Source organism: Pochonia chlamydosporia, chromosome 1 (genome assembly GCF_001653235.2).
Source record: "Pochonia chlamydosporia 170 chromosome 1, whole genome shotgun sequence".
Taxonomy (NCBI): Eukaryota; Fungi; Ascomycota; class Sordariomycetes; order Hypocreales; family Clavicipitaceae; genus Pochonia; species Pochonia chlamydosporia.
The window spans coordinates 3,830,671-3,844,843 of NC_035790.1; the positions used below are offsets into that span (position 1 = coordinate 3,830,671).

The window sequence follows — 14,173 nt, forward strand, 5'->3', positions numbered from 1 at the left end:
GCAGAATGTTAGCCCGACAATTGTTTCTGCGGCCAGGAAGCAGGTTCGAAAACGTGCGACAAGCGCAGCGGTCAATGGAATCGACGGGGAGGACGAAAACCATTTTGCTGAGCATCTCACCAAGATGCGCAAGTGGGCTGCACGTACCAAGACACCGGCGAGCTAGAGCTGGACGATGAGGGGAAACTTGAGAGAGCTCGCAATTGCAATTGCAGGCAGGCAATATGCAAAAGAAAAAGAATGCGGACAGGAATCCGAGGGAATACGTCGGGATATCTGGAGGAGTGAAGACGAAGATGAATCAAGCAGGATGGAGGAATTGGAGCTGGATGACGGAGAGGGTGTGGTGGTCGAAGTGGAAGCGGAAGTCAGCTTTCAAAATTTTGGGCTCAGCATTGGCAAAGCTCCAGCAAGGGTGCGGGCGGCAGCGGTGGTTGACGGAGAGTTGGAACGGGCTCAAAGTTGCAGTTGGGAGCATGCAGCTGGGCGAGGGGACATGGAGGGGACATGGACATCTGGTGGAGGCTGGCATGGTTTGCAGGAGGCGAGGGCCTGCTGCAAGTCCCGCAGTGAACCAGACCGGTTTGCGCCTGAAAGCCTCTGGCTACGACACCATCCCAGCGCTCTCTCCGCTGCACCACCCTACAACTTCGTCCAACTTCAGCAGCGGGGAGATTCAACGTCAGCCTTTCCCCCTGGATGAAGTCACTGCCCAATTGCGTGCAGCCCGGACGGGCGGTCAAGGACCCCCGTTGTCTCTGAGACGGTCAAAACCCTGCCAACAGAAGCGGTGGGCTACCCTGATTTTGGCGGGCAACGAAGAGGGATGGCCGGCACCAAAAAAAGCATTGGGGTGACGCAGACACACCCGTTGACCTTTCCCCAGCAAGCGCAAGAACCGATGAGGCCACTACTGCTGCACACACACACGACACTCTCATGCAAACACACCGACACCGAGTACCGGTACATTCGACTCAGGCCCGCCCCAGCGGTTGAGAGGTGCCAAGTGGGGACCTGCCAGCGGGCCAAAGCAAGAACCCACCAAAAGAATGAGTTCAATGTTGCGATACGGAGCCACTTGGGCAGGCGCAACCGCAAAGCACTCACTCACCCAACCTTTGGCTTTGGCAGGACCCTGGTCAAGATCTTGTGGCTTCATTTTGGCGAAATGGTTCCCCTTTCTTTTGTTTCGGCCTGTCTCATTTGGTCAGCATGCAAGCGTCTGCTTTTTTTTTTTTTTTTTTTTTTTTTTTTTTCACTTTGGGAAAATGAAGGCGAATGTTGAAGAAATGGGCAATTCAAACCACAGATGGGACATGGCAAAGCTGGATGTTCACTGTCACAGACAGACTCGGAGGTGCAGACAGCGGGGCAAGGCTGACGTTGGCAGGAGCTTCCACAAGAATGCTATCCTCCGTACTCCGTTTTGCATGGCCCGGCGCAGCTCGCACCCCTCCCTTCCAGACTCTCATTCATGCGCAAAGCAGTACTGTACCGGTAACTTGAGGACGTCGAGTTATTCCAAGGCTGGTTTACTGAATTGGTCCGAAGAATTGGGAATGTTGCTGCACACCACCGGAGCTGGAATTTTCATTCGGAGTAACCTTTGAGTGTCGTTGGGGAGACAGCCAATAGGGTGGAAGCCAGCGCATAAGCTCCCCTGTCACTGCCGAATGGGAACGGACGCCGCCTTTCGGAGGAGGCATGATGGATCCTCGAGCATCAACACGCAACATCTATTGCGGCCAAAAGTCATCACTCAAATGTTCAATTACACGACTGCACTGAGTCTGGATTTCTCCGTGTTTCGTGCTATTTGTTCTTGTGAACTTTTAGTATCTGCATGAAATGGTGTGCAACCCATTGCAAACCCCCGAATAACCCGGGTGAGCATGAATGAGGTCATGATACCAAAAATGATTCGGAGCCCGAAATCCTTCATCACTTGCATCACATATGCACCATGAATGGGGCGCATGTGTGACCACAGCGAGCTGGACTATTGTTCTGTTTCATTGGAACGGGGAATTGGCTCGTCACGGCAAACTGCAGAAGGTCGTCGAAGACTTTGGTTTGCAAGTTGACTTTTTTTTCTCTTCGCTTGGAACGAATGGATCTCTTGGTGAGTTGTCGGGCACAAATCCCCGACAACGGCCTCTGCGACCCCGAATTTGGTGGAAGTACCGGTACTCGGGGTGAGGCTTTGCTGGTAAGGGCGGCGGGACAAGGGTCCGCCACTTTGATGTCTAGCCTCAATAATCAAAACTGGGACAATTCAACAGATCTACGAAAGTCGACCAGTCGAAAAAAAAAAATAACCAGGACGCAATAAGGGACAACAAACGGGTTCCCCAACTCATTTTTCTGAGCCAATCCATTCGCGGAAGCCCCCGTCACTCGCTCCGACACAATTCCACGCACCACTCCGTCTTGCACAGCACTGAGACCAGACGAGTACCAGCAAACCCCAATTGTGCCGGGAAAGGGGTGTGGCATAGAAGAACCAACTTGACACACACACTGTTTACTGCCCTCTTTACATCTGATTGCACCCGCATTTCCGCGTAGCGCAAGGCAATCCGGGGTCGCAGATAGCGTCAAGGCAAAACGATTCAAGAATTGGTAAGTTGATTTCATCTTGTTTTCACGTCTCGTCTGGCGGAAACGCCTCACCGCTACGGATAGGTATCAGACGGCTTCCGTGGGACGGTGGGATGCGCTTTGAGATCCTCCCGCTCCGGAGCTGCACGCCTGGCTGCTGAGCTTCAGGTCAAGGTGCCTCCTTCACCTCTATTTCTGCCACTGCCAAACAAGAAGCTTCCATTGCCCCACCAGACCATGTCCCTAGCTGCAGGCCACATGGTGGTTGGCACGCAATCTGGCCAGCAACCTGCAGGGCCGCATCGGCTGCCCCACAGCTTTTTTAGTTGGCCAAGCTCCACCTGGGCAGTTTGGCAGTCTATCGGCAGAGCAGAGCAGTGGACTGGCGCCAGTTCTCGGCGGTGCAGGAGCTGGAGATGGCGTTGAAGGAGCCTGCCAAACGCCCAGCCCAGCACCCAGCGGTCGACGTTCGGTTGGCGCCTCCAGTCGACACAAGACACCCGGCCAGACAAACATTGAACCCTGCCAGGTTCAATGTTGCTCATCAGCCCGCAAGTCCCTTCAGCGCCGTCATGCCCGAAAACCAAATGCAGCTCCGTCTCCCACCAAAAAGCTGATCCTCTTACATTCTCACTCAACTCTCCTGAAATTCTACCTTTCTCCTCCCACTTCCCCCATTAACTTTACGGTCTTGAAATTCCCTTGGCCGCTTTATTTCCTCTCTCCATTTCCTCTTTTTACATTTGCAATCGCAAGAGCTTCCCGCGGGCTTGCACAGTCGTGCCTCAACAAAGCCACGCCAGCTGCTGACCGGTACTCACCAGTGACCCGCTCAAGAAAATCGCCAACCTTAATCTCCCCGCCGTCACCACCACCTTTCTCATCTTTCAACCATCTCACCGTCCTGACCCGGACGATATTCACATCCAACCATGGCTCAAGCGACGTCGAACGGTGCCAATGGCGCCAAGGGCCAGCTCTCCGCCAACGACCAGATTCAGCGTTTTGCTGCCCCCAGCCGACCTCTGAGCCCTCTTCCTGAACACGCTCTCTTCAACGACAAGACCCGATGCTTCGTCTACGGTCTCCAGCCCCGTGCTGTTCAGGGCATGCTGGATTTCGACTTCATCTGCAAGCGCAAGACTCCCTCGGTTGCCGGCATCATATACACTTTCGGTGGCCAGTTCGTCAGCAAGATGTACTGGGGCACCAGCGAGACCTTGCTGCCTGTCTACCAGCAGGTTGACAAGGCCATGGCCAAGCACCCTGATGTTGACGTCGTCGTCAACTTTGCTTCTTCCCGAAGTGTCTACAGCTCCACCATGGAGCTCATGCAGAACCCCCAGATTAAGACTATTGCCATCATTGCTGAGGGTGTTCCTGAGCGAGTAAGTTTCTTGTGTACCCTTTATGCCGCAGGCGGCTACACCGGGGCCTCCTGATTACTCAATGAGACTAATTGGCCCTCTACGAGTCGAATTGACATCGAATGTTCGTTGCTGACAATTCCACAGCGAGCTCGTGAGATTGCCCATGTTGCCAAGAAGAAGGGTGTCACCATCATTGGCCCCGCCACTGTCGGTGGTATCAAGCCTGGCAGCTTCAAGATCGGTAACACTGGTGGTATGATGGACAACATTGTCGCCTCCAAGCTCTACCGCAAGGGTTCAGTCGGTTACGTTTCCAAGTCTGGTGGTATGTCCAACGAGCTGAACAACATCATCTCTCAAAACACGGATGGTGTCTACGAGGGTATTGCCATTGGTGGTGACAGATACCCCGGAACCACCTTCATCGACCACATGCTCCGATACCAGGCCGACCCCGAGTGCAAGATCCTGGTCTTGCTCGGTGAAGTTGGTGGAGTTGAAGAGTACAAGGTTATCGAGGCCGTCAAGCAGGGCATCATCACCAAGCCCATTGTCGCATGGGCAATCGGCACTTGCGCCAGCATGTTCAAGACCGAGGTCCAGTTTGGTCACGCCGGTTCATTTGCCAACTCTCAGCTCGAGACGGCCGCCACCAAGAACAAGATGATGCGCGAGGCTGGTTTCCACGTCCCAAACACATTTGAGGACATGCCTTCCGTCCTCAAGGAGGTCTACGACAAGCTCGTCAAGCAGGGCACCATTGTTCCCCAGGCTGAGCCTGTTGTTCCCAAGATCCCCATTGACTACTCTTGGGCTCAGGAGCTGGGTCTCATCCGAAAGCCCGCTGCCTTCATCTCCACCATTTCCGATGACCGTGGCCAGGAGCTTCTTTACGCTGGTATGCCTATTTCCGACGTTTTCAAGGAGGACATTGGCATTGGTGGTGTAATGTCTCTTCTGTGGTTCCGTCGCCGTCTGCCGGACTATGCCTCCAAGTTCTTGGAGATGGTTCTCATGCTTACTGCTGATCACGGTCCCGCCGTCTCTGGTGCCATGAACACCATTATTACTACTCGTGCCGGCAAGGATCTGATCAGTGCTCTTGTCTCTGGTCTGTTGACCATTGGTTCCCGATTTGGTGGTGCCTTGGACGGTGCCGCCGACGAGTTCACCCGTGCCTTTGACAAGGGTCTGAGCCCCAGAGAGTTTGTTGACAGCATGCGCAAGGCCAACAAGCTCATCCCCGGTATTGGCCACAGAGTCAAGTCCCGCAACAACCCTGATTTGCGTGTCGAGCTGGTCAAGGAGTATGTCCTGGCCAAGTTCCCCAACCACAAGCTGCTCGACTACGCTCTTGCTGTTGAGACTGTTACCACTTCCAAGAAGGACAACCTGATTCTCAATGTCGACGGTTGCATTGCCGTCTGCTTTGTTGATCTGCTCCGCAACTGCGGTGCCTTCTCCACCGAGGAGGCCGAAGACTACCTGCAGATGGGTGTTCTCAACGGTCTTTTCGTCCTTGGCCGCAGCATTGGTCTTATTGCCCACTACCTCGACCAGAAGAGACTGCGCACTGGTCTGTACCGTCACCCCTGGGATGACATTACCTACCTGCTGCCCAACCTCCGTGAGGGCCGGCCTGGCGCCGAGGGCAGAGTGGAGGTTCAGATGTAAGGTGGTGGATAAGAAGAAATGGGCAATGAGCGTGTGGTCTCTTTTTAACCGTGCATTTGATGATTTGGTGCGACGGAATATACTGATGATGGGTGTATTAACTCGATAAATGTAGGCTAGGAAGCAGCACGTAGCTAGTTTCCACGTAATTAACTATAGACATGAAGTTTGTGCTATTTGGAGTGGTTGCCTTTTGTAAAGTGCTGTAATACGACTGGACCAGTATGTCAGATTTTGGCATACAGTGGCCCTCCTTACACGAGGCGCCTGTGCAGCAATCAGCCCATCACCATGAGTCTATCAAAGTCCCGAACCAGCGGTCAACACCACAACTGAGCCCATTACACCAGCGGTAAAGGCCACACTTGCAAGCTAATAACTCGATTACCTGGAAAAATTGAACTGTCAATTGTCCATTTGCACGCACTCCCCTCAAGTACAGGGTACGAAATGCTTGCTTCCCTGTAGGCAAGTCACGTGACCCAAATTTTCATCAACCGACCGACCCAAGAAGCGCAATCGCAACGCTGTCATCAACAAACCAAAACGCAGCACCAATGCGGTAACAGTACGTTTCCAATTCCACGCCCTCACCTCAGGATACTTGCTGACATGTCTAGATACCACCACACAAAACAATGTCCTTCTTCCGCATCACGCTGCACCGCTCGGCGATTGGCCTCCCCGAACGAACGAGAGGCGTCCTTGCGGCCTTGGGCCTCCGCAAACGCATGCAGACGGTGTTTCACCCCGTGGAGCCGCAGTTCGCAGGCATGATACTCAAGGTCAAGGAGCTGGTGAGGGTGCAGGAGGTGGAGGAGCGGTTGAGCAGGGCGGAGGTGAGGAGGCAGAGGACGCCGGAGCAGGGGTTTTACATTGAGAAGGCGGTGCCTAGGTGATTTGTGGTGTCACGGAATACCCTGTATTTATAGAGAACAAAAAATTGATATTTTATGGCTAATTGTACATTGGGACCTAGAAGCTTCGTGCTTTGTCTACATATTCCTGTGAAGGGGTTTCGTATTCGTTTACGAAGTATGTTTCGCAGTGGCGGCCGAGCCAGACTGTGAATTTGCCGATTTCTTCGCGCAGGCGCGAGACGGATTGTTGGTCCATGTTTGTTTGGGCCAGGAGTTCGGGGAGGGAGACTGGGAAATGGTTAGAATGGATGAGGGAAGGGAGTAGGGGAAAGGGATGGCATACCGATTAGGCGGGCGAGGTGTTCGGCGCCGTAGACGTCGCAGACGGATTTGTAGTCGGATGAGTCTGTGTCCCAGAGTTTGCGGATGTCCATGTACTGGTGGCGTTCGAAGCTGGGTGTGGTGTGAGTATGTGTAAGGCTGCGGTGGTGACGGTGGCATACCGATATAGGAGTATTCTGCTGAGTGCTTTTTCGAAATACTCACGAAACCCAGCGACGACTTCTTCTAAAATGTCCATGCTTGCAGAGCCTTCTTCCCGATGGGGCCGCTCGTAGGACAGGTAGTCCTCGAGGATTCTGGTCACGGGCTTGGGGTGCGGGAGAGGGACAAGCTGGTTGTTTTTTGTGATGTTCTCCCAGTCGTCGACGAGCATGGCCTGAATGTGATCAGGGACGGGGAGATTGATCATGGGTTTGCTGTGGAAGGTGTCCTCCTGTGCATGGTTAGTCTTGTCGATTGGAGGACAATGACAAGCACTTGCTGGTACTGAATAAGAGAAAGAGCATGAAATAGAAGTTGAAAAAGAGTGTGAATATGAAAAAGTGAGTTGCGTGTCGGGCACCGCTTGGGGCCGATGGTTCACCAATTCATCATGAACGTGAGTGAAGCGGACATGGGGAAACACACCGCCGGACGAGTGGACCGCCGACTCATTCTCGGTATCTGGCGGGAACAGTAATTTTCCTCTGAGATTTGGGAGTTCTTTCCTCGGGCTCCTGGGTTGCCTTTCTCTTTCGTGAAGGTGAAGTTGAAGTTGACGTTGAAGTTGAGGGTGAAGCCAAACCCGAACTGGTTGTACTGGGTGTACTGGGCTTTGATGGCGGCGGTTTGACCGTTGGGGGAGGCACAGCGTAGCGGTTGTCAAACAAAATCCGGCCCTGGACACTCAGATACTTGTGGCAGGGCTTGGGAAGTTGCAAGAGATGATCAGAGACGGGGCGAAGGCGCTTGATTTTACTCGCAATGCTGTCCCGTTTGCTCTCTGGAGGTGCTCCTGGACATGGAGGATGCTGTTGAAGCACTGGTGCCGGTGCTGGCGCCATAATCGCGGCGTCCGTTTGTGGGCACCCGCGCACGTTGGACAGGGGGAATGTCTGGCGTGCATATTCCCTTCGTGGGGGAATAATTTTTGGCTGCCCCTGAGCCTGGGCACTCTTGCAGCCCTTGCCAGCTTTGGCCTTGACGACTTTGGCGACGTTGGCGGCCTTGGTTGTTTTTGAAACGTCGTTGTTGGCGCTTCGAGCAGGCTTGGGCGGCTTGCGAGCCCGAAGTTCCCTGCAATGGCCCATAGCGATGCAAGTGACTCGTCAAGGACGGAAATGCAGTATTATTCTTTGCAAGTGAAGCGCGTAGAATAGACAGCGAATGGAGATTTGTGTTTGTCCAAAAAATGTCAGGCAGGAATTTTGTGTTGCCTCCCATCAGTGTGCAGACCTGGCCGTTGATATATAGTCAACGGCCCAAATTACACTTTCCCAGAGAGTGTAAATCCAGGTACGAGGGCCAGAGAGTTCTGCACTATACCCTTACATCCAAGGGCCGGATGGAAGCAATTGAATTTAAAGTCTGAGCCGGTAAATGTTTGGTGGTACCCAAAAGGCTGTTCAAACTGAAGAGGCCCAAGCATGAAAGAGAGCGCTGTAGCCGCCCTTGCGGACAGGCACGCGTCATGGTCATGTTCGTCGCCATGTAGGCTTGCGAACTGTATTGCTTGAGAGAACTACTCCCATGACAAAGCAAAGGGTCAAACCGAATAGCTGAAAAAAAAAAGCAAGGCAGACGCAGCCCAAGTTGTTTGCTTGCTTGCAGTGGACATCGCGAGCACTCGCTGCGAGGTTGGGACGAACTACGCCAAAACTCTCAAGCACGATATCCAATGCAATGTCGAAGCCCAAAGACTAAAATCACCAGAGAAAAAGTAACATATTCTGCAAAAGGTTAAAAAGAGTACTCACGTGCTCCAATTCCCAGTCCTTGCCTCTCCTGCCTCCTCTGCCCCCTGGAGGAGCACCCGAGCCTCGTTCCTCACTGCCTCTAGCAGAGTCGCCACCCTTAACATTCTTCTTGGGTTGTTTGGAGGTTTTCTGCATGCTGCTCTTGAGCTGGGCGTGGAGTTGGGCGGCTAGCTCCTTGTGTTCATCGTCAAATGGCCTGATTCTGTCTGCAAGAACCCAGTCGTCCCAAGTGTTTTTCCATCCCTTGTAGTGAACTTTGTACCGGAAGCCGTCGCCTGGCTTCTCTCCGGGCTGTACGTCCATAATCTTGGCCTCGTACAGCATGTCCATGTGGAAACAAAGGACCTTTTCATCCTTGTTGAACTGGGGCGTTTGTTGTTGACGCGCGGGAGCCATGGTCGGCAAGATGTGTCGTTGTGGTCGAGATGATATTGTGATGTGAGATTTTGATGGGCCAAGGGCCGACTTTTGCTGGCGAGGATTTATCAAAAAATCCGTGGAAAAGCAAGACTAGAAATACCGTTGGCTGTGCGATGATTGTGAGATGATTGTACGTTTTACTGATGGTCTGGGCGAGAGATCAATGGCGCCGACACAAAAGCCTGGATGGATGAGTGATGATTGAGTGAGCGAGTGAGTGAGCGGCGCGCAAGTTGGCTGTGAGAGAGGAAACCGCGTTAATTGCCTGCATACTAGGTACCTCGCACACACAGTAAAGTATGGTGCTGTGGAAGTACCTAGTATGGAGCATGGAGTGTCTGACAGCCCAAGCCAAGCCAAGAGCAGACCAGACCAAAAGACCGGACACTTTCATCGGCACGCGACGCGATTTTCTTCCCAGTCTGCAGGAGCCAGCGCCCGCCATTGGGAATCGTCTCTGATTGGCTGCAGCTGCCAAAGGCTTTCCAAGCCTCGACTGGCGAATTTGTTGAACGCTGACGAAAAAGGGCTGAAAAAGTAAAGAAATACGGTGAGACTGTGGCATATTGATTTAGAGTATCCAACTGCTAAATATACTTTATTGCATTACACTATTGCCAGTTGTATGGTTTTCATCAGCTTCTCAAACCCAACATCCATTGAGCCGCCACTTCGTTCGCAATCCGAGGTCGCATTTACACATGCATGTCAGCGTCTTTACGAGGAAAAAGCAGCTGATTCCGATCCCAACATCAATTCAAGCTATATATTGAGTAATATTAGAGGACAAAATAAAAGCCAAGCATCTCTTCAGCTTGCGCCACTTGAGCCTGACCTACGGCAGTTGATGAGCCTGTGCATTTCGCTTGTGCCCATTCAATGTTGACCTATTTATTCTTCTCAATTTGAACCCCACGTTGCCCACATTGCACTCGACTTTTTTTTTGGGCGCCCAAGCCGATTTCGCAATCGACATTGGTGACTCAAGTAAAGCTTTCTGGAGACAAAACATTTAACCGTCAATTCCTTGACACCTAAAACCTCCCACAAGCCTTCTTGCATCGAATTGACACTTCTATTCTTACCATTGATTCTTGTCAATTCAACCTTGCCCTTACCTGCCCACTCCTCTCCCTTACACCGCTGGCCATTTATCTCTCAACCCCACGGCCCATCGACGTCACAAATCCAGCATCACCACCATGGCTGTACTACCGGATCCCACGGTAGACCTTGACTGGTCCGGCTACATCGGTTCAATTCAATCTCACTTCAGCGAAAATGCAAAGAAACATCCGGATAGAATATGCGTCGTCGAGACCAAGTCATCAGAGTCTCCCGAGAGGACCTTTACATACCGCCAGATCCATGAGGCGTCAAATATCCTCGCACATCACTTGCACAATGCTGGTGTCCAACACAACGATGTGGTGATGATTTGGGCACACAGATCTGTGGATTTGGTAGTTGCCATCATGGGTACTTTGGTATGTAATACTAGTTGGCGCAACTCCCTGACTAGGTGGTAATAATACCACCCAGCATGCCATTGTCTTAGATCGATCTCTAACCTTTCTCGTCATAGGCCGCTGGAGCTACTATGAGTGTTCTTGATCCTTTATATCCGCCAACTCGACAACAAATCTACCTCGAAGTTGCTCAGCCTTGCGCACTGGTCAACATTGCCCGAGCCACAGACGAAGCCGGTCCTCTCGCTCCTCTAGTGCGGAGATATATTGACGAAGAGCTCAAGCTCAAGACTGAGGTTCCCTCCCTCCGAATTGGCGATGACGGCTTCCTATTTGGTGGGGAGGTGGACGGCCGGGACGTATTTGAGACGGTCAGAGCCAAGGCTGAGCTGCCTCCTGCTGTGCTGGTTGGACCTGATAGCAACCCTACTCTGTCCTTCACCTCTGGCAGTGAAGGCAGACCAAAGGGTGTTCTGGGCCGCCATTACAGTTTAGCCAAGTACTTCCCCTGGATGGCCGAACGTTTCAACCTCAGTGCGGAGAGCAAGTTCACCATGCTGTCGGGAATCGCTCACGACCCCATCCAAAGAGACATCTTCACGCCCCTCTTCCTCGGAGCCCAGCTTCTTGTTCCCTCCAAGGAAGACATCCAGCACGAGAGACTCGCCGAGTGGTTCAGAGACCATCAACCGACCGTGACCCATTTGACCCCTGCCATGGGTCAAATCCTCGTTGGCGGCGCATCTGCCGAATTCCCATCGCTAGACCGAGCTTTCTTTGTAGGAGATGTCCTTACAACAAGAGATTGCAAGAGTCTGCGGCACCTCGCAGCTAATGTAAACATTGTAAACATGTATGGAACGACCGAAACGCAGAGATCAGTTAGCTACTACGAGATCCCGAGCCGGGCAAAGGAGCCGGATTACATGGACAAGTTGAAGGACACCGTCCCTGCTGGAACGGGTATGCAGAACGTACAGCTTCTCGTTGTCAACAGACAGGAGCCTCAGAAGCTGTGTGGTGTCGGGGAAGTGGGCGAAATCTATGTACGTGCAGCTGGTCTCGCTGAAGGCTACAGAGGAGATCCTGCACTCAATGAAAAGAAGTTTTTGACTTCGTGGTTTGTCAGCGCCGACCACTGGACCCAAAAGGACCAGGCTGCCGCCAACAAGGATGAGCCTTGGAGAAAGTATTACAAGGGACCTAGAGATAGACTCTACCGAACGGGTGACATGGGCCGCTATCTCGAATCTGGTGACGTCGAGTGCACTGGACGAGCCGACGACCAAGTCAAGATCCGTGGTTTCCGAATCGAGCTCAACGACATTGACAGCAACTTGAGCCAGAGTCGCCTTATCCGCGACTGCAAGACTCTGGTCCGAAGAGACAGAAACGAAGAAGCCACCCTTGTCAGCTATGTCGTCCCCGAGCTGAACGAATGGCCCAAGTTCCTGGCCGCCCAGGGTTTGGAGGATGTCGAGGAAGAGGGCACAGATATTGGCCCTACAAAGGTGTACTTTACACGATTCCGACGTATGCAGGCTGAGCTTCGTGAGCATCTCAAGGGTCGATTGCCGGCCTACGCAGTTCCCACCACCTTTATCGTCCTGGCGAAGCTGCCTCTCAACCCCAACGGCAAGGTTGACAAACCCAACCTGCCCTTCCCCGATATCGCGGAGCAAATTCAAGATGCCTCCGACGCGGACGTAAGGCGATGGGAGTCCATGACGGAAACGGAGCGAACGGTTGCTACCAAGTGGGCAGAACTTATCCCGGGTCTTAATGCGCAGACCATCAGCCCTCAGAACGACTTCTTCGACCTCGGAGGTCACAGTCTTTTGGCCCAGCAGATGCTCCTTGTCATGCGTAAGACCCTGGGAGCAAACATATCCATCAATCTGCTCTATGAGCACCCTAGCCTGTCCGGGTTCAGTGCCCAAGTCGACAAGCAGCTCAGCTCAGGCGGTGCCGACGCAGCCAGCTCTGACGGAGGACAGGATCCAGCCTATGCACTCTCTCTCGATGAACTCATCCAGCAGCTCCCTGCCAAGTACCAATCCGCAGAGCCGTCTACCATTCGTGCGAGACAGAAGCCCACCGTGTTCCTCACCGGTGCCACCGGTTTCCTAGGCGCCTACTTGATCAAGGATATCCTCGAGCGCACCAGCCGATCAGTCCAGTTGATTGCTCACGTTCGCAGCGCCAAAGAACCCAGCGCCGCATTCTCGCGTCTCCAAAGATCACTTGAGGGCTATGGCCTGTGGCGTAGTGAATGGGAAGGCCGCCTTAGCTGTGTTGTCGGCGACTTGATGCAGCCGCAGCTCGGCATCGACGCGCCATCATGGAAGATGCTTACAGAAACCGTGGACGTGGTCATCCACAACGGCGCTACAGTGCACTGGGTCAAGCGATATCAAGACATGATGTCTGCCAACGTCATCTCCACCGTCGATGCCATGAGGCTCTGCAACGAAGGCAAGCCCAAGACCTTCACCTTTGTCAGCTCAACCAGCGTGCTCGACACCGACCACTACGTCAAGCTGTCAGAGCAGCAAGTCGGTACAGGACAGTCCGCCCTCTCCGAAGACGACGACATGATGGGCAGCCGCAGCGGCCTGGGCACCGGCTACGGTCAAACAAAGTGGGTGTCAGAGCAGCTCGTCCGCGAAGCTGGCCGCCGTGGTCTCCGCGGCTCAGTCGTTCGACCCGGATACATCCTGGGAGACTCCGAGTCTGGCGTCTGCAACACCGACGACTTCCTCATCCGCATGCTCAAGGGCTGCATCCAGCTCAGCGTACGGCCCAAGATCGTCAACACGGTCAACTCCGTCCCCGTCAACCATGTCGCCCGCGTAGTCGTCGCATCGGCCCTCAACCCGCTCCCCAACGGCGTACACGTCGTGCACGTCACCGGCCACCCGCGCCTCCGGATGAGCGAGTACCTCTCACTGCTGGAATACTACGGCTACAAGGTCCCCGAGGTCGCCTACGACGCCTGGAAGGAAGAATTGGAGAACTACGTCTCCGCAGGTGGTCCGGAGAAGGACTTGGAGCAGCACGCCCTCATGCCGCTATACCACTTCTGCGTCAATGACCTCCCTGCCAATACCCGCGCCCCCGAATTAGACGACCGCAATGCCGTCAAGATTCTCAAGGACGACGCCGAGAACTGGACTGGCATTGACGAAAGTGCCGGTTACGGCGTGGGAAGAGAGGACGTGGGCAGATATCTGCGATACCTGGCTGAGATTCGCTTCGTAGGTTGGCCGACTGGACGGGGCCGCGCGCTCCCAGAGCTCCCCTTAAGTCAGGCGCAGCTCGATGCTGCAGGATCCGTAGGCGGACGAGGCGGCAAGTAAAATAAAAGTGTATTTAGTGACTAAAAAGCGTGTTGTCAATTTACATTTTACAAACTCTGTAACGTAAATCTGTTTACATGTATTCAATCGTGACATGCACCAGTGACAAACATCCCCACC

At 53.4% G+C, this 14,173-nt stretch overlaps 6 protein-coding genes across 6 annotated transcripts; 4 read left to right on the plus strand and 2 right to left on the minus strand.

The window, feature by feature from the left end:
• Nucleotides 1–224: 224 nt before the first annotated feature.
• Nucleotides 225–857, plus strand: VFPPC_15267 (hypothetical protein; the record flags this gene model as incomplete). Its single annotated transcript, XM_018293020.1, has 1 exon — nucleotides 225–857. One exon carries the CDS (start codon nucleotides 225–227, stop codon nucleotides 855–857), a length of 633 nt encoding a protein of 210 aa, XP_018149292.1.
• A 414-nt stretch (nucleotides 858–1,271) lies between these two features.
• VFPPC_18770 (hypothetical protein) lies at nucleotides 1,272–1,613 on the plus strand (the record flags this gene model as incomplete). The annotated part of the gene is made up of 1 exon (XM_022430335.1): nucleotides 1,272–1,613. The coding sequence occupies one exon, from the start codon at nucleotides 1,272–1,274 to the stop codon at nucleotides 1,611–1,613; it is 342 nt and encodes a 113-aa protein (XP_022285921.1).
• A 1,923-nt stretch (nucleotides 1,614–3,536) lies between these two features.
• VFPPC_00982 (ATP-citrate synthase subunit 1) lies at nucleotides 3,537–6,547 on the plus strand (the record flags this gene model as incomplete). Its single annotated transcript, XM_018280894.1, has 4 exons — nucleotides 3,537–3,992; nucleotides 4,119–5,644; nucleotides 6,201–6,216; nucleotides 6,269–6,547. 4 exons carry the CDS (start codon nucleotides 3,537–3,539, stop codon nucleotides 6,545–6,547), a joined length of 2,277 nt encoding a protein of 758 aa, XP_018149293.1.
• A 76-nt stretch (nucleotides 6,548–6,623) lies between these two features.
• VFPPC_00984 (histone acetylase complex subunit) lies at nucleotides 6,624–8,139 on the minus strand (the record flags this gene model as incomplete). The annotated part of the gene is made up of 4 exons (XM_018280895.1): nucleotides 6,624–6,796; nucleotides 6,852–6,961; nucleotides 7,012–7,283; nucleotides 7,525–8,139. The coding sequence occupies 4 exons, from the start codon at nucleotides 8,137–8,139 to the stop codon at nucleotides 6,624–6,626; spliced, it is 1,170 nt and encodes a 389-aa protein (XP_018149294.1).
• A 615-nt stretch (nucleotides 8,140–8,754) lies between these two features.
• Nucleotides 8,755–9,201, minus strand: VFPPC_12952 (histone acetylase complex subunit MRG15-2; the record flags this gene model as incomplete). Its single annotated transcript, XM_018290729.1, has 1 exon — nucleotides 8,755–9,201. One exon carries the CDS (start codon nucleotides 9,199–9,201, stop codon nucleotides 8,755–8,757), a length of 447 nt encoding a protein of 148 aa, XP_018149295.1.
• A 1,226-nt stretch (nucleotides 9,202–10,427) lies between these two features.
• On the plus strand, nucleotides 10,428–14,053 carry VFPPC_00985 (L-aminoadipate-semialdehyde dehydrogenase large subunit; the record flags this gene model as incomplete). Its single annotated transcript, XM_018280896.1, has 2 exons — nucleotides 10,428–10,712; nucleotides 10,811–14,053. The coding sequence occupies 2 exons, from the start codon at nucleotides 10,428–10,430 to the stop codon at nucleotides 14,051–14,053; spliced, it is 3,528 nt and encodes a 1,175-aa protein (XP_018149296.1).
• Between the last annotated feature and the right edge of the window lie 120 nt (nucleotides 14,054–14,173).